This window comes from Mobula hypostoma, chromosome 2, assembly GCF_963921235.1.
Source record: "Mobula hypostoma chromosome 2, sMobHyp1.1, whole genome shotgun sequence".
NCBI classification, from domain to species: Eukaryota; Metazoa; Chordata; class Chondrichthyes; order Myliobatiformes; family Myliobatidae; genus Mobula; species Mobula hypostoma.
In genome coordinates this window covers 38529434-38555784 of record NC_086098.1, presented here as the reverse complement: position 1 = coordinate 38555784, position 26351 = coordinate 38529434, and the positions used below count along the sequence as shown (strand labels likewise).

At 41.6% G+C, this 26351-nt stretch overlaps 1 protein-coding gene across 2 annotated transcripts in view; it reads right to left on the bottom strand.

Moving 5' to 3' along the window:
* Window positions 1-26351, bottom strand: part of trim54 (tripartite motif containing 54) — a 72274-nt gene that overhangs the window by 10404 nt on the left and 35519 nt on the right. For both annotated transcript variants that reach the window (XM_063035715.1, XM_063035708.1), the window contains exons 5-7: window positions 10718-10951; window positions 10579-10601; window positions 8484-8608 (exon numbers count right to left, since the gene is read on the bottom strand). In XM_063035715.1, coding sequence (XP_062891785.1) covers window positions 8484-8608; window positions 10579-10601; window positions 10718-10951 — 382 coding nt within the window. The remainder of the gene's footprint in view (window positions 1-8483; window positions 8609-10578; window positions 10602-10717; window positions 10952-26351) is intronic.

Below are 26351 nucleotides of genomic sequence, written 5' to 3'. Positions count from 1 at the left end.
TATACCCCTTGCCCATCCTCTGGGTTCCCCCCCCCTTTCTTTCTCCCTGGGCCTCCTGTCCCATGACCCTCTCATATCCCTTTTGCCAATCAACTGTCCACCTCTTGGCTCCATTCCTCCCCTTCCGGTCTTCTCCTATCATTTTGGATCTCCCCCTCCCCCTCCACTTTCAAATCTCTTACTAACTCTTCCTTCAGTTAGTCCTGATGAAGGGTCTTGGCCCGAAACGTCGACTGTACCTCTTCCTAGAGATGCTGCCTGGCCTGCTGCATTCACCAGCAACTTTGATGTGTGTTGCTTGAATTTCCAGCATCTACAGAATTCCTCATGTTTGTATTAAGGACTGGACAACTTGGTTGACATGGACAAGTTAGATGCAAGGGTCTGTTTCTGTGCTGTGTAACTCTATGCCTCTAACCTCCTTAAGTATTCAATCCAACTTGTACACTGGGGCAACATCTTGATTGCGGTTTAAATTCCAAAAGTGCAATGGTGCGCATGGCCGAGGGACAAGTGTTTTTAAATTTTTATATTTTTGAGATCAAGACGCAGAAGCTCTCCTGTGGGCAGCATAAACCCATGAACTCTCCAACAGTCTGTACCACCACACCACCTCTACCATCCTACGCTCCTCAGACATTAATCTGTTGACTAGTTCAGGGCATAAGCTAATTCATCAGCTGTCCAGGAAGAAAACCCACTCCCACCACCTCCAAGAACCAACTATAGATGAGTGATAAACACCAACAGAAATTGTAATACTATTAATGTGAAATTATATTACACTTTCAGATTCACAGTTGATTAACATGTATTTTTGTTTTCTGAAATATATCCTTCAGTTCTTACTGAAAGGACAAATCATGACTAGACTTGGAATCTTGACCATCGCAGCAACAACCTGGCACTCAACGTCAGTAAGACCAAAGAGATGATTGTGGGCTTCAGGAAGGGTAAGACGAAGGAACACATACCAATCCTCATAGAGGGATCAGAAGTGAAGAGAGTGAGCAGCTTCAAGTTCCTGGCTGTCAAGATCTCTGAGGATCTAACCTGGTCCCAACATATTGATGCAGTTATAAAGAAGGCAAAACAGCAGCTAAATTTCATTAAGAGTTTGAGGAGTTTTGGTCTGTCACCTAAAACACTCGAAAACCTCTATAGATGTACTGTGGAGAGCATTCTGACAGGCTGCATCACTGTCTGGTATGGGGGGGGACCGAAATGTGGTATAGAAATCTGTAAAATTAGTTCCATCTTGGGTACTAGCCTCCATAGTATCCATGACATCTTCAAGGAGCGGTGTTTCAGAAAGGTGCCTGACACCCTGGACACGCCCTCTTCTCATTGCTACCATCAGAGAGGATTAAAATTCCACTAATCCCATCATGTTTAAGTTCATTGCCATAGGCATACATACAAAGAGCATCAATGCCATGAAAATCAACTTTTTTTGCAGCTGCAGCACAATACATCATAAACAGGACAAATACAAATTAACATAAATATACATTAATGTAAATTACATGAAAAATAAACTTATTGACATGAGTGCAAGATCAGATAAATCTCCAGGGTCAGACAACATACGTTTATCCAAGGGTACTTAAAGAGGTTTGTGATTATATATACCAATCCCTAACACATATTTTTCAAAAGTCAGTGAAGACTGGTGAAATCTCTAAGGACTGGCTAATGTTGTCCCGGTATATAAGAAAGGTAACAACTAATCCTGGTAACTATAAGCAAGCTTAACGTGAATCATAGGTAAGATAATGGAAACATTAATAAAGGATGAGATGATAAAGCAGCTAATAAGAACAGGCATGTTAGCTGAAAGCCAGCATAGGTTCAGAAAGGCAAAATCATGTTTTAGTAATATGCTGAAGTTCTATGAAGAGGCAACCAAAATTTATGATAGCAATAGAGTAGTTGATATCATTTACTTGGTCTTTCAGAAGGCTTTTGACAAGGTATCCCATAAGAGGTTAATAATCAAATTACAAGAGGTAGGCATGCAGGGTAAGGTGTGCGAATGGGTGCAGAATTGGCTCAAAAACAGAAAACAATGAGTTGTGATGAGAGGATCATTTTCACACCTAGATGATGTTAAAAGTGGGGTTCTGCAGGGTTGAGTTTTGAGGCCACTGCTGCTTCTAATTTATATTAATGATTTGGATAAGCACATAATAAATAAACTAGTAAAGTTTGCTGATGACACAAAATTAAGGGGACGGGCTGATAACATTCGGGCAGTAGAATCAATACAGGTAGATCAAAACAAAATCCAGATGTGGGCAGATGAAATTTAATGTAAGTGAATGTAAAATATTACACATAGGAAGTAGAAATACTAGATATAAATATACAATGGGGAGTTTTGAGTTAGAAAGTGTATTGTGTGAGAAGGATTTGGGCATCCTGGTAGACTCATCACTATCAACATCTAGACAATGCACAGAAGCAATCAGGAAGGCTAAGAGAATGTTGGGCTATATAATGCGCTCAGTGGAGTTCAAGTCTGGAGGCATTCTCCTTAAGCTTAATGTGCTTGTGAGGGACAGCTTAAGTACTGTACAATTTTGGTCTCCATATTGTGTGAGGGATGTGAAGGCGTGGAGAGAGTTCAAAGAAGGGCAACTAGACTCGTTCCTGGCCTTCCTGTTGCTCCATCTGTGATATTCTTTGCACTGGCTGCTAAACCCTTGTTGCTTGCCAAACAAACTGTAGCTATGAAGAAAGATTGAAAGAATTAAATCTTTTTAGCCTAAGTAGATATAGAATGAGAGGAGACATGATAGAAGTGTTCAAAATCATTAAAGGTATAAGTAAGGAGGGTGCCAGCAACTAGGACACGGGGCCACAGATGGAGACTAGTTAAAGGGAGATTTCAGACTAACATCAGGAAGCATAGAAACATAGAAACATAGAAAATAGGTGCAGGAGTAGGCCATTCGGCCCTTCGAGCCTGCACCGCCATTTATTATGATCATGGCTGATCATCCAACTCAGAACCCAGCCTTCCCTCCATACCCCCTGACCCCTGTAGCCACAAGGGCCATATCTAACTTCCTTTTAAACATAGCTAATGAACTGGCCTCAACAGTTTGCTGTGGCAGAGAATTCCACAGATTCACCACTCTCTGTGTGAAGAAGTTTTTCCTAACCTCGGTCCTAAAAGGCTTCCCCTCTATCCTCAAACTGTGACCCCTCGTTCTAGACCTCCCCAACATCGGGAACAATCTTCCCGCATCTAGCCTGTCCAATCCCTTTAGGATCTTATACGTTTCAATCAGATCCCCCCTCAATCTTCTAAATTCCAACGAGTACAAGCCCAGTTCATCCAGTCTTTCTTCATATGAAAGACCTGCCATCCCAGGAATCAATCTGGTGAACCTTCTTTGTACTCCCTCTATGGCAAAGATGTCTTTCCTCAGATTAGGGGACCAAAACTGCACACAATACTCCAGGTGTGGTCTCACCAAGGCCTTGTACAACTGCAGTAGTACCTCCCTGCTCCTGTACTCGAATCCTCTCGCTATAAATGCCAGCATACCGTTCGCCTTTTTCACCGCCTGCTGTACCTGCATGCCCACTTTCAATGACTGGTGTATAATGACACCCAGGTCTCGTTGCACCTCCCCTTTTCCTAATCGGACACCATTCAGATAATAATCTGTTTTCCTATTTTTGCCACCAAAGTGGATAACTTCACATTTATCCACATTAAATTGCATCTGCCATGAGTTTGCCCACTCACCCAACCTATCCAAGTCACCCTGCATCCTCTTAGCATCCTCCTCACTGCTAACACTGCCACCCAGCTTCGTGTCATCCGCAAACTTGGAGATGCTGCATTTAATTCCCTCATCCAAGTCATTAATATATATTGTAAACAACTGGGGTCCCAGCACTGAGCCTTGCGGTACCCCACTAGTCACCGCCTGCCATTCTGAAAAGGTCCCGTTTATTCCCACTCTTTGCTTCCTGTCTGCTAACCAATTCTCCACCCACACCAATACCTTACCCCCAATACCGTGTGCTTTAAGTTTGCACACTAATCTCCTGTGTGGGACCTTGTCAAAAGCCTTTTGAAAATCCAAATATACCACATCCACTGGTTCTCCCCTATCCACTCTACTAGTTACATCCTCAAAAAATTCTATGAGATTCGTCAGACATGATTTTCCTTTCACAAATCCATGCTGACTTTGTCCGATCATTTCACCGCTTTCCAAATGTGCTGTTATCACATCCTTGATAACTGACTCCAGCAGTTTCCCCACCACCGACGTTAGGCTAACTGGCCTATAATTCCCCGGTTTCTCTCTCCCTCCTTTTTTAAAAAGTGGGGTTACATTAGCCACCCTCCAATCCTCAGGAACTAGTCCAGAATCTAACGAGTTTTGAAAAATTATCACTAATGCATCCACTATTTCTTGGGCCACTTCCTTAAGCACTCTGGGATGCAGACCATCTGGCCCTGGGGATTTATCTGCCTTCAATCCCTTCAATTTACCTAACACCACTTCCCTACTAACATGTATTTCGCTCAGTTCCTCCATCTCACTGGACCCTCTGTCCCTTACTATTTCTGGAAGATTATTTATGTCCTCCTTAGTGAAGACAGAACCAAAGTAATTATTCAATTGGTCTGCCATGTCCTTGCTCCCCATAATCAATTCACCTGTTTCTGTTTGCAGGGGACCTACATTTGTCTTTATCAGTCTTTTCCTTTTTACATATCTATAAAAGCTTTTACAGTCCGTTTTTATGTTCTCTGCCAGTTTTCTCTCATAATCTTTTTTCCCCTTCCTAATTAAGCCCTTTGTCCTCCTCTGCTGAACTCTGAATTTCTCCCAGTCCTCAGGTGAGCCACTTTCTCTGGCTAATTTGTATGCTACTTCTTTGGAATTGATACTATCCCTAATTTCTCTTGTCAGCCACGGGTGCACTACCTTCCTTGATTTATTCTTTTGCCAAACTGGGATGAACAATTGTTGTAGTTCATCCATGCAACCTTTAAATGCCTGCCATTGCATATCCACCGTCAATCCTTGAAGTGTCATTTGCCAGTCTATCTTAGCTAATTCACGTCTCATACCTTCAAAGTTACCCCTCTTTAAGTTCAGAACCTTTGTTTCTGAATTAACTACGTCACTCTCCATGTTAATGAAGAATTCCACCATATTATGGTCACTCTTACCCAAGGGGCCTCTCACGACAAGATCGCTAATTAACCCTTCCTCATTGCTCAAAACCCAGTCCAGAATAGCCTGCTCTCTAGTCGGTTCCTTGACATGTTGGTTCAAAAAACCATCCCGCATACATTCCAAGAAATCCTCTTCCTCAGCACCTTCTTTACACAGCGACTCATGGACACATGGAACACACTACCTAGTTGTGTAGTTGAGAGGAGTACTGTAGAGACTCTGAAATCTAAACTCAATAGTTATTTCAACACACCATGTGAATAGGAATTTGGCAAGCTTTGTTGGGCTGAATTGCCTGTTCTTGTCAAAAACTTTCTAATGTTCTAGAGAAAAAAGATATAGTCTAATGTGGTGTTAGGGGTTTGCATTCTGGTTCTAGAACCCACGTACCTTATTCTCTCTAGCACACACTTGAGCTACCGACTGCCTGCTGATTCTGCTACCTCTCACCTTCCTGTGGGACAGCTTACAGTAATTACCTGCACGTCTTTGGAAATGGTGGAAAACGCTCATGGTTTCCAGGAGAATATGCAAAATCCACCCAGACTGCAAGGGAAGATAAGGATCAAATCTGGTTGCTGGAACCATGGAGTGACAGCAGTAAGGACTGTGCTACTGTGCTGCCCTGATAGAAAGCAACCTCTCACTGAGTATTCAGTGATGGTTCTCCAGTCTATAATCTAATTGTGCTGCTCAGATGTGCCCTGCAGATTGTCTCTACCTACAGGTGGTAACAGAGAAACAAAAACACATATGTGTTTGTGCTGTCAAACATTTTTTCTTTCTGTTGCTCCATCTGTGATATCCTTTCCACTGGCTGCTAAATGCTTGCTGCTTGCCAGACAAACTGTAGCTGTTGACTTCTGTAATAATACTGACCTTTCCTGCTCCCCACCCCCCAAACCCCACCATCCCACAAAGAAACTGGAGTAAAATAGACAAGTTAATCATTAATAACTTCACAAATAAGATTCAACTTGTAAACTTGTTCACTCACTTTTCATCAAGATTCATTACCGTATAGATTACGAATATTTTCAGAGCAGTGATAAACGGCTTGTTCATGTTATCTAATCATTTGATACCACTATTTTCCCCCCCCAGAGTAACACACAGAAAATGCTGGATGAACTCTGCAGGTCAGGCAGCATCTCTGGAAAGGAATAACCAATCGACGTTTCAAAATCAAAGTAAATTTATTATTAAAGTACATATATGTCACCATATACTACCCTGAGATTCATTTTCCTGCAGGTGTACTCTGCAAATCTATTGAAGAGTAACTATACAGGATCAATGAAAGATCAAACAGAATGCAGAAGACAACAATCTGTGCAAATGCAAATATAAATAAATGGCAATAAATAATGAGAACATGAAATAACAAGATAAAGAGCCCTTAAAGTGAGACCATTGGTTGTGGGAAGATCTCATTGTCGGTCAAGTGAGTGAAGTTATCCCCTTTGTTCAAGACCCTGATGGTTGAAGGGTAACTGTTCTTGAACTCGGCAATGCGAGTCCTGAGGCACCTGTACCTTCTACCTGATGGCAGCAGCAAGAAAAGAGCATGGTCCAGGTGGTGGAGATCTCTCATGATGGATGCTAATTTCCTATGACAGTGTTTCATGTAGATGTGCTCGGTGGTTGGGAGGGTTTTACCTGTGATGTGCTGGGCCATATCCACTATCTGCTGTAGGATTTTCCATTCAAAGTTTCCATACCAGACCATGAGGCAGCCAGTAAATACACCCTCCACTACACACCTATAGACGTTTGTAAAGTTTTAGATGTCATGTTGAATCTGCAAAGTGAAGACTCCTAAGGAAGTGGAGACGCTACCAAGCTTTCTTCACAATTGCACTTATGTGTTGGGTTCAGGACAGGTCCTCTGAAATAGTAACATCCAGGAATTTAAAGTTGCTAGCCCTCTCTACCTCTGTTCCTCCAATGAGGACAGGCTCATGGACCTCTGGTTTCTCTCTCCTGAAGTCTACAATCTGTTCCTTGGTCTTGCTGACATTGAGTGATAGTTGTTGTTATGACACCGCTCAGCCAAATTTTCAATCTCCCTCCTGTATGCTGATTTATCACCACCCTTGATACGGCCCACGACAGTGGTGTCATCAGCAAACTCGAACATGGTGTTGGAGCTGTATTTATCCACACAGTCATAGGTGTAAAGGGAGTGGAACAGGGGGCGAAGCACACAGCCTTGTGGTTCACCTGCGCTGGTGGAGATGATGGAGGAGATGTTGCTGATCTGAACTTTCTGGGACCTACAAGTGAGGATCCAGTTGCTCAGTGAGGTATTGAGGTCAAGCTCTTGGAGTTTATTGACTAGTTTTGAAGCTCAACGCCTTGGGTCTTAGATGTTGCTTGACATGCTACAGCATCTTATATAAGTTACACTGCTTTTCCAACATGTGCAGAATCTCTTGTGCTTCCACTCCATCCCCCAAAAGTAGAACTTCACGGTGGTCAAACATTTTAATGCTAATTCCCATTCTGACATGTCAGTCTATGGCCTCCTCTTGTGCCCCAATGAGGCCACCCTCAGGGTGGAGGAGCAACACCTTATATTCCTTCAGGGTAGCCTCCAACCTGATGGCATGAATATCAACTTCTCCCTCCGGTAAATAAAAAAATCTCTCTCCCTCCCCTCTTCTTCTATTCCCCACACTGACCTCTTATCTTTTCTCACCTGCCCATCACCTCCCTCTGGGTCCCTTCCTCCTCCCTTTTCTCCTATGGTCCACTCTCCCCTCCTATCAAGTTCCTTCCTCTCCAGCCCTTTATCTTTCCTATGCAGCTGGCTTCACCTGTCTCCTTCTGACCATCCTCCTTCCCTTTCCCCCAACTTTTTATTCTGGAATCTTCCTCCTTCCTATCCAGTCCTGAAGAAAGCTTTTGGCCCAAAATGTCAACTGTTTGTTCCTTTCCATGAATGTTGCCTGATCTACAGAGATCCTCCAGGATTTCGTGTGTATCTCTTGTGTTTACTTTTTTCCCCACTCTACATTTTCAGTAAAAATATTCAAAAGAAATATCCTTTAAAGAGCAAAATACCAGGATACTAAATCAAAGGAAATAAAAAAAGAAAATTCTGGAATGACTCAGCAGGTCAGGCAGTATCCATGGAGAGGGGATGAGAATTAATCTTTCATGCCGAAGACCCTTTGTTAGTCTTTCCAGAGTTTGCTGTTTTTGTTTCAGATTTCCAGCGCCTGCATGGTTTGATTTCCATTAAGTCCAATATTGTTTCCTTAATACCTGTTTGGAAATTTATCCTTTGCAATATCTGTTCCGCCCTTCCAAAGTTGACCACAAAATGATCCATGTTTTCATATCCAGGTTCTGTTCTCTCCATCTGGGCAGCTTTTGATGTATCGATAATCCTAAGAGAGTCAGCACATTAGCATTATTCCAGATAGGTTGGCACATGCAGAAAGGAATGAATATTAATCCACATTCTGTAGGTTCCTTTACACACACACACACACACACATATCTCTTATTAAATGGAGTTGAGGTTAATAAATTTCCACCTTGCAATATTATTAAGCAAAGCTTGAGATAATGTTTGCAATAGAATTTTTTTTACAAACCTAGAGCAATTTTCAGCTGTGGTATGGTTACCATTTAATTGTTTACATTAATACATAGCCAATTTGATTCTGACTGAGTTGGCAACAGGACAAATAAGCTGCCCTCTTTTACCTTAGTTTTTAATATACAATCTCAATGTTGTGTTATAATACAAATAGCCTTTAGTTGTTTTAAACCCAGTCACAGTAACAGCCAGTTCTAACAAGAGAATCTTACCCCAGTGTAAAGCTGATTAGTATTTAATTATATGTAATTATACATTATACAGTCTGCTGAAGGTATTTTCTATTGTTAGGTAATACTGTTGATCAAATGTTTGCGGAGTCAACATTCTGATAGGGTGGCCATAGGCAGTGTGATGAGTCTAATGCCCTGGCTGTGCAATTGCACCTGAACTTCGCAGTACCTTTCAATAGACCCCCTTCTTTTCAAGTATTCACATCATTTTCAAATATAGAACTAGCAGTTAACACCTTATCAGACTGGGGAAGATAACTAATTTAAGATTCATTATTTCTGTGCAATACCTTATTTCCTTTGCTTATACCATTTTTCGTTGTAGGATAATGGCAATTATGTCAGAAAGTCATCAGTTTTAGTTTAACATCCTAAAAGAGGCAAGATTTTTTTTCCATATGTACATTTATGACTCGTTCATTCGTTCATTATGTGCCACATTGTATGACATGGGCGTTCATGGTCTTTCCATGACCATGATTGTTCTTGGCAACTTTTTTCTACAGAAGTGGTTTTCCATTGTCTTCTTCTGGGCAGTGTCTCTACAAGATGGGCAACCCCAGCTATTATCAATACTCTTCCTGGAGTCAGTGGTCACATAACCAGGACCATATGCACCAGCTGCTCATATGACCATCTGCCACCTGCTTCCACGGCTTCATGTGACCTTGACTGAAGGGCTAAGCAGGTGCTACAGCTTGCCTGAGGGTGACCTACCTGCAGGTTAGCAGAGGGAAGGAGCGGTTTACACCTCCTTTAGTAGAAACTCATCTCCAACCCCACCACCCAAACATTGACGGTACTTAACATAAATGGTGCTTATTCCATCAAGGCAGAGTCAGCAGGGATTGCACAGGAAGTTAAATTTTATCACTATTTTAAACAAGTGCATATTATGGATGTATCCTGCACAACATATGATTATCAAGACAGTGACTGTGCCTCTTCTTGCCCCACATCCCTGCAAATGCTTCAAAAATTTGTGAGTGATGTTAAAAAATTATAGTAGTACCAGCAAAGTTTACTTAAATGAAAAATGTACTTCAGTTTATTAGTAAGAATGTTCAGACATAACCACTGTTATCCTACAGTCAGAAACCATATTAAATAGCAAAAGAAATTAGAACACGGGAATAATTCTGTGTCTGCATCACTGAAGAGCCATGCCTGTTTCCACATTGTAAAATGTTATTGATGTGCTGAGACATCAGCAACTTATTTCTTCACCCTCACTTGGAAGAGAAAGCAGCCAAGATTTATGAGGTAAATACTGACAGACAGAGGCACTGCATGTGTGTCAGCTGCAGACTGCCAGAAGGAGAATAACGCCTAGGTAACACCAGCCAGCGTGCAGGTTTCAGCAGAAGCCTGAGGTTGGGTTAAAGTCTGGCAAAGTTACAGAAGTGAAAATACACACTCATAACTCTCCCTAAAGATTAGATTGGTTTACGTAAATATTAGCAAAGAATTATTACAGCAGAAACAACGGTGTTTTGAAACCATTCTTCAGAAGCTGACTTACTTTTTGATCAGTTGTTTTGTATTCTGTGAAGAGAAGAAATGCACTAAAATGAATTGCACTGCAAATTACTGTAAAAACAACCCACAATAATATTGTATATCCACAGCAGGGAAACATATTGGCCAAGTGATAGACCAACCTGCAGGAACACTGCCATCTGTGGTTCCTCCATAGATTGCAAGGCCGTTTCTACCAGCTTGCTGGCTCCTTCCAGGTGATCTCCATACTGCCTCATCAACGATCTGACATACTGTACTTTCTCCTCCTGTTCGCGGGTTATAGATTGAAGCATTTCCTTTTTCCTCTCTTCTAGAATAGCATACAGAGCATCAAATTTTTCACAAAGGAGTTGTTTTTGTCTTCTGCTGTTATCCTGCGAAAGGTATGAAAATCTGTTTGTGGCACGCATGGGATAGACCAGTAGAGTCAAACACTTGCGTTTTACGATGGACAGAAAATCAAAAGCTGCACCACTGATACCCAATTTCCTGATGCTTACAATGCATTCCCTTCCCAAGCATGACAACCAACCCATCCAGAGATGATACTATATTGGAAGCTCTTAAAGGCAGCTTTTTTTGTTCTGTTCAGTGCACATAGAGAGAGGTTCATTTCTCAAACGTCTATTGATCTGCCATCAATAGAAGCAATAATCTAACTCTTCAATAGTAAATAGATAGTACACTATACAGAGGAGCATGTGAAGGTCAGGGTAACTCAGGCTGGTAGTTGGTCTGCTCCAAACCAGCTTACAAATGGTACATTGCCAATAGTGACTTTAAAAGCACGTCCTTAGTGGTAAAGGTCCTTGGACAAGAGGTTGAGAGGGAAACTACGCAGATCCTACTAACGCAAGGACATTTCTCAGGGAATGTCCAGTTTCCAGTGCTGGCAGGGCCCTAAACCAATGGTGGTATCTGCTTCCATGTCACCTTTGCCTTACAGGTGTATATCCCATGAAGTCCTGAAGAAGGGTCTCTGCGTGAAACGTCAACTGTTTGTCCCTCAGAATCAGGTTCATTATCACCGCCAGGTGTCGTGAAATGTGTTAACTTAGCAGCAGCAGTTCAATGCAATACATAATATAGAAGAGAAAAAAATAAAATAATAATAATAAATAAATAAATGAATAAATAAATCTGGCTGACCTGCTGAGTTCCTTCAGCATTTTGTGTGTTATTCTGTCTTTAAAGTGTTTTATTTGACAATATTAAAATAAAAGATGCAGCTTTTGACTTGTTCAAAACTCGGTTTTTCAATTTGAATATGGGTGTGGGTATGTGGAAGCGCACACGGAGCAAACCCCACAGTCAGAGGGAGGAAGATGCAAAGTCGACACAGACAGCACCTGAAGTGAGGATTGAACCTGGGCCTCTGGTGTTGTTGGGCAGTAGCTCAACAGCTGAACAACTTAATTTGGCCACAAGAGCGTGACTCAGGCTTTCAAGACAAGGAAGCAAGTGTGCTAATCTCTGAAGTTACAGATGACCTCAACAAAAGTACAATACAGAATAACCACTCGCATTTTTGGTAGCTAATTATGATTTTATGTGACATGAGTTCATATGGTAAATTGGGAAATTACATGAAAAGGGATTACAATTGAAAATCGTTAAAAAGATTAATACAAAGACTATATCAAAGCTATATCTGATGCAGTGTTTTGATCTGAAACATTGACAATTCAAAGCCAAAGTTGAGTTTATCATTTGCAAAAACATATGCACAGGTGCAATGAAAAACTTGCTGGCAGAGAAATTGCATTCCTCTCCAAAGCACATTTTAGATTTATTCTAATTGTGTTATAATAATTTATTGAAATTAATTCAAATTCCACGACCTTGGCCAAATATTGTCAAAGCAATAATGTCTTTGCGGCTGCTAACCAATGACCTAGCTGGGAGGGTCAACATGAATATCTAACAAGGTCAAGATTTTGTTTCCTTATGATGTTCCAACTTTCTCCTCTTTGGCCCTCACAGAAAAATTGGACAAAGAGCTTGGGGAGCTTTTGTTTTATTATCATCCCTTCATAATGCTTCTCATCTTCATAAGTAGAAAGTGCCTTAACATCATTTGCCACTCTAACCCTTCTTCTATGACAGGTACTTCTTGATACTAAGGATCAACTGCTCGTGCAAGGCAGATTACCGTGGCTTATGCACCGAGTATTCTAGATTTACCTGGAACACTTTCTTCAAACACACTTCAATTAATCATTTTCAGCAAAAATGAATTTGCAATCAGGAACCCATTCAACCTGCAACGAGTGGTGCCTTTCAATCATTACCTACACGGTCAGCTCATCATCTATCATGTTGAACAATGACTTCTGTGTTCAATGCCAGGCGTGGCAGGGAAATTTATCACAAGCTTACAATGTAATTTGTTCGTATTTCAGAAGCGCATACACTTCAGAAGACTTTATTGCTGTGAAGTGTTTTGGACATCCTGCTGCAAAAGAACTATAAAAGAAACAACTTTCACCATTCCACCCCCAATAATAATAACAGACTCTGGGGTTTGGCATATCTTCAACCACTGGCTGAAGATTATAAAATTCAAACACAACATAAAGAAACCATGTTAAGTACTGATCATGATCAACATGCCAGAACCTTTTTAGAGAAATCTATTTTTTTAAATTCATGAGCTTATGTTAGAATAACCGTCACAGCAAATTGATGGATGTGGTTGACTTGTTTACATTAGAGTATTAATTAATCTATAGCAACCACATTCTGTGAATACAACATTGCAAATATTGCATAAAACATCAATTCCAAAAAAGGGAGACCAGAAACATTATTCATATTAAAATGTGTTTTTAAGATGTGGCCAACTTGGCCGAGGGAAGTAACATTTTCAATCTACTGATGAAACTAAAACAGACTGCAAGCATAGATGTTGTGAGAATGCAAACAGACTTCAAGGGGATGTGTACAAGCTGAGAATGAGGACAACAGCATAGCAGATGGAGTACTGTGTGGGAAAAGTCTACACTAGAAACCCTGAGACTTGTTTATATGACAAGAGTCTGGGAAATAATGATGTCCAAAAGGATCTGCATTTTGTTGTACTCAAGCCACTGTAAACAAATATGGTTAGAAGGAGATTAAGAAGGTAAATAGTATGCCTGCCTTCAATGCAATCGAACTTACATGGAGTAGCAGAGACAAGACACTCTAATTGCATAGAGCCTTTGGGAGACCATACCTGGAACACAGTGATCAGTTTTGGCCTCCTCGTCCAACAAACATGTACACTAGCTATAGAGTGATTGTGCTGAAAACTCATCGGACTGGTTCTTGGGATGGTAAATAAAGAGAAATTGGATAGATTGCAGAAGGATGGGAAGAAACCTCACTTAAACAAACAAAATTCTTAGTTTCTAATTAGGGTTGTTTGCATTAGTGAAGAACCAGGGGCTGTGGTCTCAAACTTCTACAGATGTGTGGAGGAAAGTACATCACACATACCTGGTTGCTTTGCAGCCTGGTATGGAAGTACCAATGTCCTTGAATGGAAAATCCAACAAAAAGTAGTGAATGTCCCAGTACAGCACGGATAAAGCCCTCCCCACCGGTGAGCACATCTACACAGAGTACTGTACTGTCGCAGGAAAGCAGCATGCATCATCATGGACCCCCACCACCCAGGTCATGCTCTCTTCTCGCTGCTGTCATCAGGAAGAAGGTACAGGAGCATCAGGACTCACACCATCAGGTTCAGGAACAGTTATTACCCCTCAGACAACTGGCTCCTGAACCAGAAGGGATAACTTCATTCAACTTCACTTGCCCATCGCTGAACTGTTCCCACAACCTATTGAATCACTTTCAAGGACTCTTCATCTCATGTTCTCAATATTTAGTGCTTATTTATTTATTATTACTTCTTTCTTGTTGTATTTGAACAGTTTGTTGTCATTTTCACACTGGTTGTATGCCCTCTTGGTGCAGTCTTTCATTGATTCTATGATGGTTATTTGATTTATTGAGTATGGATGCAAGAAAATGAATCTCAGGGTTGTATATGGTCAGATATACTGTATGTACTTTGATAATAAATTTACTTTGAACTTTAATTCATAGTGTCACAGATAAATGCAGAAGTAGGTAGTGTTTTAAATTTGAACATTATAAGACCATAAGATGTAGGAGTAGAAGTAGGCCATTCAGCCCATCGAGTCTGCTCCACCATTCAATCATGGGCTGATCCATTGTTTACATTATTGTTTACAAATGCAAAGGGAAAAATACCTTTCCAATATTTGAATCTTGGTAGCTACACATTAACTGCAGAACACAAAGTGAGAAGTCAGAACTAGGAATTCAATTCCCTGTCCTTACAAAATTAGTAGTGACTAGTAATTACTGCCTGTTGCACTACTGGCACTTAGGCCAGCAATGAAAGTCCTCCATCTCTTTCCATCCTTGGCCATCTTCTCTATTGTACCACAAGCGTGGTTCATGGTCATCATTTCTGCTTCGTCAAGTAGTCTTTGTCCTCCGCTCTTCAGGGGTCCAATGAAGTGCTGTCTTGATGATGGAGTTGGTCTCTCTTCTCATCATGTGCCCAATCCGTCTCCAACATTTCTTCATGATGATTGTGGCCATGTCCTCTTGGGTGGCACTGAATGAGAAGGGTGTGGCTGGAGATACTCCTTGGCCAGAAAATGTAGAGGAACTTAGTGTGGAATAACGACAGCTTGGCAAGGCCAGCATTCTGACCGGTAAAGAGTGTGGACAGAATGCAGCTCTGGTACAGCTTCACTCTGGTGTGGACACTGTACTTGGTTGATCTCCATATGTTGCTCATTGATCTGAAGAGGTTTCTAACTTTGAGTCTGCACTGGATGTCGTCCTTGTTCCCTCATCCTGCTGAATGATGGTGCCCAGGTAGGTGAATCTGCTGGTGCTGGGTAAGTAGACGCCTGATGGGAGGAGGAGACCCTACACTGAGAGTCATGGTCTCAGTTGTTCCCGGGCTGACTCTGAGTCTAACCTGTCCACCAAAGGTACAGAGATGTTGAGTTTTCTCTTACATGTAAGTGATAGGAATGCGAGGTTATCCGTAAAGTCAAGGTCTTCCAAAGCATGGAATAGAGTCCACCTAATGCCTTTCTGCTTACCTTTCATTGTTTGCCTCATAACCCAGTTAAATAATATCGCCAGCATCACACAGCCTTGCCTGACTCTTGTCTTGACTTCAAAGCTCAAATTGCAGTCCCCAACTGTGCAGGTGAAATTAGTACAGAAACTCTGGATAAGCTGGACAATTTTGGAAAGGATCCCACATGGTCTGAGAATTCGCCAGAGACTCTCCCTGTAGATGCTATCAAAAGCCTTTGCAAAGTCCACAAAATTTACATACAGTTGTCTCTGCCACTCTGTGCATTGTCCTATGATGTTACACAGGCTGAAGATCTGATCTACACAGCCTCTGTTTTCTCTTGAATCCAGTTTGCTCTTTCCTCAAGCACACACTGACAGCATCTATAATCCACTGGGCAATGACTCTGGTGAGAATCTTGCTGGGCACGGACAGAAGTGTGATGCCACACCAGCTGTCGCAATCACTTAGTGCTCCTTTCTTGGGGATCGTCACAATAACTCCCTTTGACTAGTTCTTGGGTACTTGCCAAATCCGCGGTACCCAGAGGAATAATAAGTATTTCCTCTATAGTACGAATATCCACATTTTTTTGTTCATGTCAATGATTTTTATGCAAGCCAAATACAATCTCGTACAATTCCAATGGGACTATAAAAGTGGTATGAGAAGTCAAATTGCTTTGGCCTTTTGATCTATAGATTGGATCACTCACCTTCCTGTAAGATGATGACACGTGTAGTCTCAGCAGCCTCCCGGGAAACAACCAAAGGTGCTACTTTCTTTGTTAAATTTGTTTTTTTTTCATGTAAGACTATGCTGGCCTCCAATAACTATGAGTACAGCAGGCTTACCGCATCAGTGAGCTGCTCATAGTTCAGAGTAGCCGGCTGGGGTGTCATAGGGGCCAGCTGGCAGTTCAGAGAAGCAGAGGCCAGCTGTCAAGCTGCAGGAGGAGAGCCAGACCACTGGGCCATGGGAGAGGCCGTACTGAGTTCAGTTTGGCTGACCCGGGCACAGGCCGTGCTGCTGCCTGCCACTCACAGGCTCTGGAGTTGGTGCACGAAGCCAGCGTGCAGTGAAACAGCGAGTGACTGGCTTGGACCTTTCTTTGCTGCAGGCCTGCTTCCCTTGTTCGGTGGCGAGACAGGAGGCGAGGCAGTAGTATTGGCTCTGTTGTAGCAAGGACTAGGCCTCAAACTGCGGGCTTGCCCGCTGCTGCAGTGAGGGGAGGAGGTAGTGCTTCAGGTGGTGTCGCTTGGTCTCTGTGCTCAGTTGGGGGTGGCCTCTCCCCTTGGTGCTGCCCTCCAGTGCTGGACCAGTGGAATTACAGGCTGGACTGTCACACAAGGTCTTGGACTAAAAATGTGTTTTCTTGCATGATTATGTTCTTTACTTTTCTCTCTCTCATTATTTTGAATGCATGTGTACGTTTTTGCACCTTGGCCCCGAGGAATGCTGTCTCGATCGGTTATATCTATGTATGGTTTGAATGATAATTAAACTTGATTTAATTTGAATTATATTAAATAATGTAGTTTTGGGAATCTTGGCTTGGTAAAACTCAATTCATACGCAAGTGGATTTGAACAAAGTATAAAGTAAAAAGCAAATTAATTATATATATGTCACCATATACAACCCTCGTTAACCAACGTTAAGGTGTCGGTCTAGTGACCTGAAGGTCACTAGTTCGAGCCTCAGCTGAGGCAACGTGTTGTGTCCTTGAGCAAGGCACTGAACCACACATTGCTCTGCGACGACACCGGTGCCAAGCTGTATCGGCCCTAGTGCCCTTCCCTTGGACAACATCAGTGGCATGGAGAGGGGAGACTTGCAGCATGGGCAACTGCTGGTCTTCCATACAACCTTGCCCAGGCCTGCGCCCTGGAAACCTTCCAAGGCGCAAATCCATGGTCTCAAGAGACTAACGGATGCCTATTTATATACAACCCTGAGTTTCATTTCCTGGCATACCCAGTAAATCCAAGAAACACAATGGAATCACTGAAAGACCACACCCAGCAAAGTGCAAAAGACAACAAGCCATGCACACACAAAAGAAAGAAATTAAATAAATAATATCAAGGACATGAGATGAAGAGCTCTTGAAAGTGAGTCGATAGGTGTGGGTACAGTTCGGTGATGGGGCAAGTGAAGTTATCCCCACTGGTTCATGAGCCTGATGGTTGAAGAGAGCAGTAAATATTCCAGAACCTGGTGGTGTGGGTGCTGAAACCCCTGTAGTAAGAAGAGAGCATGGTCTGGGTGGTGGGGGTCCCTGATGATGGATGCGGCTTTCCTGAGACAGCGTTCCATGTAGATGTGCACAGTGGTGTACTTCAAGATGTAAAGTTAATTTTGTTGAAGATATTTCTGCCACTGATATCATACAGCAAAATAAAACCTCATAGTCGATAAATAACTTAGTCCTTATTTGTTCTCAATTCTAACAATGCTAATGGTTTTCAGGTACTATCATGACAGGTGGCAAGCTCCACCTCTGAGTTCATGGTCCACATTGAGATAATTGAGTAAATCTTCCGGGCAAGATGTGATTGTACAATGGAGCAACTTGCATCACTAAGTTCTTGTTTTCTGCACAATGACTTGCTTGTCATCTGATTGTACAGGCCTTCTCCTGGCAGCATAGTTTTCACTTACGTTTTGCTTGCTTTGCGTTCAAAGTTTTTCCCAAGGTCTGATTCCGAGGAAGCATAGTTAGTCCAGTACCATCTGAATTTGTGCTTCTGACAACAAATCGAGTACCATCTGAATTTGTGATAATACTAATAATAAATAAATAAGCAATAAGTATTGAGAACATGAGACGCAGAGTCCTTGAAAGTGAGTCTATTGGTTGTGGAAACATTTCAATGATGTGGCAAGTGATGTTGAGTGAAGTTATCCCTCTGGTTGAGGGGTAGCACAAATCAGCATTGTGCCTTTAACCATTGCAGGGCCAGCTCACACAAAATCAACTTTGTTATCTGGACCAGATAAACTTCCAGTTGATTGGAGATAGCTGATTCCAGTTAACTGGAACACATCGGTACCTGTCCATTTTGGCTCAGTTAAGTGACTGCCTCAATTAGCCAAAGTTTTATGGAAATAATTAAAAGGGTGTGAAAAAGACAAACTACCATTTAGCTGAGTAACACATTATGTATTTAAATGAAAAACAGAACAAATTAGAACACTACCAATACTACATCAGTACAAAAAACTATGCATTAGTTCAAAGTAATTTTATTATCAAAGTACATATATGTCACTATATACAACCCTGAGATTCATTTTCAATACTCAATACATCCATAGAATAATAACCACAACAGAATCAATGAAAGATCACCCAACTTGGTCATTCAACCAGAGTGCAGAAGACAACAAATTGTGCAAATAAAAATAGAAAGAGATAATACTAATAATAAATAAATAAGCAATAAATATTGAGAACATGAGACGCAGAGTCCTTGAAAGTGAGTCTATTGGTTGTGGAAACATTTCAATGATGTGGCAAGTGATGTTGAGTGAAGTTATCCCTCTGGTTGAGGGATAGTAATTGTTTCTGAACCTGGTGGGGTGAGTCCTGAGGCTCCTGTACCTTCTGCATGATGGTACAGAGAGAAGAGAGCATGTCCTGGGTGGTGGAGGTCCGTGATGATGGAAGCTGTTTTCCTGTGACAACATTTCATGCAGATGTGCTCAGTGGTGTTGGAGGGCTTCATCCGCGATGGACTGGACCATATCCACTACTTTTTGTAGGATTTTTTGTTCAGGGACATTGGTGCTTCCAAACCAGGCTGTGATGCAATCGGTCAATATACTCTCCACCACACATCTATGGAAGTTTGTCAAAGCTTTAGATGTCCTGCTGAATCTCTGCAAACTCCAAGAAAGTGCTGCTGTGCTTTCTCCATAACTGCACTTACCCTGGACATGCCCTCCAAAATAAGAACACCAAGGAATTTAAAGTTAAAGTTTAAATTTAAAGTTCCTAATACTTATCAACAGAAAAATTAACCCAGTGTATGCTGCGCATTACTCTTGATTGACAGTAAATGAAACAGTCCTTCTGTTTCATGTTGTCACCTCCCGGCAGTTCTGTAGCATCTGCTGGATCCTAAACCGAGCCGATTCGCTTGGGCTGGCTTTATGGCCTTTTCTGCCGTATGCACTGGAATATCCCATTTCTTTAGTAATGGAGGTGTGTAAATGTATGTATTGGTTTATATACTGTTTATTTTGTAATATGATTGTAATTACCTTATAGGGCATCACATTCTATTTCACGTGTTAACTTTGTTGATAATTAAAGATGGCACATCCCAGTGCCCATAAAAGGAGCTCATTATGGGGGAGAGACAGGGGCTGCGAGAGTTCACACTGGACAAGAATAAGTATGGAACGATTATTGTGTTTCTTGTAGATATCTCTTTGTAGATATTGGCAATTTTTCACTAATGTTTGCAAGTTTGATTTTAAAGGCATCTAATAAACACTCTTGTGCTAAAGTGCTAAGTGACTCCAGCCATTTTTTTTCTTTCGTAAAATTAAAGGTCAAAACCCACGTTCATAACAAAGATGATTGTTGATACCTTCAAATTCTTCTTCGTTCTTAACTTGATTAAGTAGTGAAATAGTTTCATTTTCACTCCTGGCCATTTCTGGCATCTCCAAGTCTGACGCTTGAAAAAGCAGTGAGCAAAACAGTTCTGAATTATCTTATTTCTCACCACCCTTCAGCAACAAAAATCATTGCTTTTTGAACACATGCAACTGGTACTATTTAAAAACTGTTCATTTCAGTGTCTAACGGTCACGCAAGTGCTCTCGTCTGACACTAGTTAGAAACTGTCTGGCACCAATCTCATGTCCCCAATTAAGCAGCATGATGTCCCAAAAAAACAAAGGAAATCCTGGGTATTTTCTCGATAAGTTTTTGTTCTTTCAGAGTTGGCCCAAGTAAGAGGCTGCACTGATGAACCAATGGTCCAATTAACTGGAATCCACTGTATTATCTAAGGTGAGGTCTCCCTCTATTGGTAGATTCTTAATTCTGATTCTACACTACTGCCAAGAACATAAAGAATCACTTACAGACATGGAAAACTGCTAGAACAAGTTATCTGGGCCGTTCCATCATTTCAAGTACTCTGCAAATGTACAGACACATTACAAATATTACCCATCTATATCACACTGCTGTCCCCTTTTATTGAAACTGAGATTCACACATTTGCAGATAAAATTTTCCCTCAGACCTTTCTCAAGGTTGTAAGGTTGATGTTTGTCATTGTTTTTACGCAAGATAGATACCATTTCCTGACTCAGTTCAGTAGAATCTTGTGATGCTTTCTCCACGGTTTCCAATGGACCCACTATGGAAGACATTCATGATCACATGACTATGGTATTTTCTTCAACCTCTCTTACAAAAATTGAGTTATGTGTACGCTTCTGTTTCTAGTTCCAAAAGATATCTCCTTTCATGACAAATACTTCAACTATCTGTCCATAATCTCACTTCTATCAGATTTTTTTTACTATATGTGAGTAAGCAAAGTACACTTTGTTTCACATTTCTCTCTCCTGGCTTCAATCATTCTGTAGTATTTTGCATCAGCCTGTCACTTTGTGCTTGCCGCTGTATTTATTGTTATTTTTACTGCCAAATGAGCTTCTCCCGAAAAACATAAACTCTTGAATATCTATTCTACTTCATTGTGGCTCTTGCACATAATCTGTCGACCCTCACTTCGCTTTCTCCGTAACTACAACACTATATCTCCATTCTGCTTTCTTTTTACTACACAATAGAGTCATTAAACACCACAGCACAGAAACAGGCTCTTCGGCCCATCTGGTCCATGATGAACTATTGCGGGTTTGTGCCAGTGGTGTGTGGAGCTGTGCCCACATCTTCGAATTAACATACAGTCTATCTCACAGCTGGGGCCTTCAGATGGAGACTGTCACCAGGGGTTCAATTCTTTAAAAGCCGGGAAGGTTTCAACTGAAGACCGGATATGAAGTTACCCTTTAGGGTCATTGTACACTACAGCACCGAAATAAGCCCTCATCTCTATTCTAAATGGATGTCCCTCAATTCTGAGGCAGTGCCCTCAGGTCCTAGGTTCCCCCACTATCCCACTATAGGAACCATCCTCTCCACATCCACGCTTTCTAGGCTTTTCAATATTTGATAGGTTTCAGTGAGATCCCACTACACCGCCCCGTCCACCATTCTTCTGAACTCGAGTGAGTACTTGCCCAGAGCCATCAAACGATCCTTATATGTTAACCCTTTCTTTCCTGAGATCATTCTCATGAACCTCCTCTGGACCCTCTCCAATACCAGCACATCACTTCTTAGGTGAGAGGCCCAAAACTGCTCACAATACTCCAAGTGAGGTCTGACAAATGTCTTATAAAGCCTCAGCGTTACATCCTTATTTTTATATTCTACTCCTCTCGGAATGAATGCTAACATTTCCTTACCACTGACTCAACTTCAAGTTAAGCTTTAGAGAGTCCAGCATAAGGACTCTCAAATTCCTTTGTCCTTCTGATTTTTTAAATTTTCTCCCCATTTAGAGAATAGTCCATTCCTTTATTAATTGAGAGCAGTTTGGGCCTCTTATCGAGGAAACGACGTGACTATGCACTTCCCTGCACTAGATTCCATCTGCCACTTCTTTGCCTATTCCATTAATCTGTCTGAATCCTTCTGCAGACACTGTTTCCTCACCACAACCTGCTCCTCCATCTATCTTCATATTGTCCGCAAAGCCATCAATTCCTTCATCCAAATCATTGGCATATAATGTGAAAAGAAGCAGTGCCAATACCATCTCCTGTGGCACACCACTGGTCACCAGCAGCTGACCAGTATAGGACCCCTTTACTCCCATTCTCCTCCTGCCAGTCAGCCAATCTTTTATCCGTGCTCGTACCTTTCGGGAAATACCATGGGCTCTATGTGCACTGTCTTGTCAAAGGCCTTCTGAAAATCCAAATAAACAACATCCACTGACTCTCCTTTGTCTATCTTACCTGTTACTTCCTCAAACAATTCCAAAAGATTTGTCAAACAATAATTCTCCTTTAGAAAACCATGCCTGTTTTATCATGTGCCTCCAATACCCCAAACCCTCATCCTTAATAATAGACTCCAGGTTCTGGTGATGTCATCGTTCAGAATGGCAGCTTAAATCAACAGCTCCTCTGGAAAAACGCATATTTTGCCCCGTTAATCCATCAAGTATAAGATCTTTCAAAAACATCTGAATTGATAAGGGGGGCAAGAACGAGGAGAAAGAATGGAGATAAAAAGCATCACTGCGGAGCTTATGGAAGAGAGACGATACAGCGCGCGGCTCTCCTACACATGTGCGTGGTGGCGAGGCTGACGCTGGGCCTCGTTCAGGCAAAGCAGCAAATACGATAAAGATTCTGGAAGAGATAAGGGAAGTCCAAAAAGAGATAAAGCAACAACTCAATGATATAAAGTCAGAGCTCACCAACGTCAATCAGAAAATAGCAGTGGCAGAGACTCGAATTGAGAAGGTGGAAGATCGCGTGATATATAGAGGGACCTTCTCCCCAACAGAAGGGATTACACTCATTATTCTGCCCTCCCCCAATTCCGTATATACAAGAATAGACTATTTCATAACATTTGGAAAAGATAGAGATAAAATAATCACCGGTGGAATTGGGACAATAGATGTAAGTGACCATGCACCCATATATTTATCTGTTGATTTTGACCTACAACCAAAGAATACTATTTGGAAACTAAATTCAAGTCTACTCAATGATCCCTATTTTAAGGAACAAATTAAAAAAGAAATTAGTCTTTACTTAGAATTCAATGATAATGGAGAGGTTTCACCTCCCATTCTATGGGATACTCTGAAGGCTATCTTAAGAGGGAAGATTATAGCGATATCTCCATATAAGAAAAAAATAAGGAATAAAACATTAGAGGAATTACAAAATAAGCTGAAGGAACTAGAAAAAAAACAAATTGAGTTTGGCACAGGATACACAAGAGGAAATTTTAAAAATTAGGAATGAAATTAATAGTTTGGCTACACAGAAAATAGAAAAAAATTAATGTTTCTGAAACAGAGACACTATGAAAGTGGATCTAAATTTATGAAAATACTGGCATGGAAACTGAAAAAAAAGATAGCAGAAAATACAATTCATAGAATAAGGGATCCAAGAACAAAAGTGATTAAAAAATAAACTAAGTGAAATTCAAGAAGCTTTTGAAATGTTTTACAAAACTCTATTTTCCAAAGTTCCAGGGGAAGCATAACCCAAATTGACACCTTCCTGAATTCTCTAGAGTTACCCACTTTAAGCAAAGAACAAAATAGAACGATGACTGCTGACATAACTGAAGCTGAACTCAAAACTACAATTAGTAGGTTTAAATTAAGCAAGTCACCAGGATCAGATGGATATACTGCAGAGTGGTATAAAGAGTTTAGAAGTGAGTTAATTCCTGTTTTGCTCCCCACACTGAACTGGGCTCTAAGAAAGTCGCAAATGCCACCCAGCTGGAAGGAGGCAATAATCTCAGCTATTCCGAAAGAAGGCAAGGATAAAATGGAATGTGGGTCGTTTAGACCAATATCTGTTCTTAATGTGGATTATAGAATATTTACCTCCATCATGGCCAAACGATTAGAAGAGTTTCTACCCACACTGATACATAATGATCAGACAGGTTTTATACAACAACGCCAAACACAAGACAATATACGAAGGACACTTCACATTATGGATCATATATTTAAAAAATGAAATTGAAGTAATAGTGATAAGCGTGGACACTGAAAAGGCATTTGATTCGGTTAATTGAAATTTTCTTTACAGAGTTTTACATAGATTTGGTCTACATGACACAATTATTAAAACTATGCAGGCACTGTACAACAATCCTACTGCCAGGATTAAAATCAATGGATATTTATCTAATAGTTTTACCCTAGAAAGGGGCATGAGACAGGGTTGTGCATGGTTACTGCTACTCTTCGCATTATATCTGGAACCATCAGCTCAACACATCAGACAGAATGAAGATATCAGGGGAATTACTATTAAAGGGACAGAGCATAAATTGGCTTGTTATGCGGATGACATTTTGATCTGTCTAGGCCAACTAACATACTCTTTACCTAAATTGATGCAATCCTTTGAACAATATGGCCAATTATCAGGATACAAGATCAACGTAGATAAAACCCAACTGCTTTCGCCCACACCTCAGTGAGTTCCACGTTCGCCATGATGCAGAACTCTTCTTCTGCCGTCTCCATCTCCGAGCCTACTTCTTCGGCAAGGACTCTTCCACCCCCACCGATGACCCCTTCCCCCGTCTTCAACCCTTCTCCTCTTCATGGACACCCCTCTCTGGTCTTCTGCCTGCTCTGGATCTCTTTATTGCTAACTGCCGATGGGACATCGACCGTCTCAACTTCACCGCACCTTGTTCCCATTCCAACCTCACTCCTTCGGAACGCTCTGCTCTCTACTCCCTCCGCACTAATCCTAACCTTATTATTAAACCCGCCGATAAGGGGGTGCTATTGTAGTCTGGCGTACTGACCCCTACCTTGCCGAGGCACAGCAACAACTCGCGGATACCTCCTCTTATTTACCCCTCGACTGTGACCCCACTAAGGAGCACCAGGCCATTGTCTCACACACCATCACCGACTTTATCCACTCAGGGGATCTCCCATCCACTGCTACCAACCTTATAGTTCCCACACCTCGCACTTCCCGTTTCTACCTCCTACCCAAGATCTACAAACCTGCCTGTCCTGGCAGACCTATTATCTCAGCTTGCTCCTGCCCCACCAAACTCATTTCTGCATACCTCAAAACAGTTTTATCCCCCCTTGTTCAATCCCTTCCTACCTATGTTCGTGACACTTCTCACGCTCTTAAACTTTTCGATGATTTTAAGTTCCCTGGTCGCCACCACTTTATTTTCACCATGGATCTCCGGACCCTATATACTTCCATCCCCCATCAGGAAGGTCTCAAAGCTCTCCGCTTCTTTTTGGATTCCAGACCTAATCAGTTCCCCTCTACCACCACTCTGCTCCGTCTAGCGGAATTAGTCCCTACTCTTAATAATTTCTCCTTTGGCTCCTCCCACTTCCTCCAAACTAAAGGTGTAGCTATGGGCACCCGTATGGGTCCTAGCTATGCCTGTCTTTTTGTTGGCTTTGTGGAACGATCTATGTTCCAAACCTATTCTGGTATCTGTCCCCCACTTTTCCTTCGCTACATTGACGACTGCATTGGTGCTGCTTCCTGCACGCATGCTGAGCTCGTTGACTTCATTAACTTTGCCTCCAACTTTCACCCTGCCCTCAAGTTTACCTGGTCCATTTCCGACACCTTCCTCCTCTTTCTAGATCCTTCTGTCTCTATCTCTGGAAACAGCTTATCCACTGATGTCTACTATAAGCCTACTGACTCTCACAGCTATCTGGACTATTCCTCTTCTCACCCTGTCTCTTGCAAAAATGCCATCCCCTTTTCGCAATTCCTCCGTCTCCGCCGCATCTGCTCTCAGGATGAGGCTTTTCACTCCAGGACAAGGGAGATGTCCTCCTTTTTTAAAG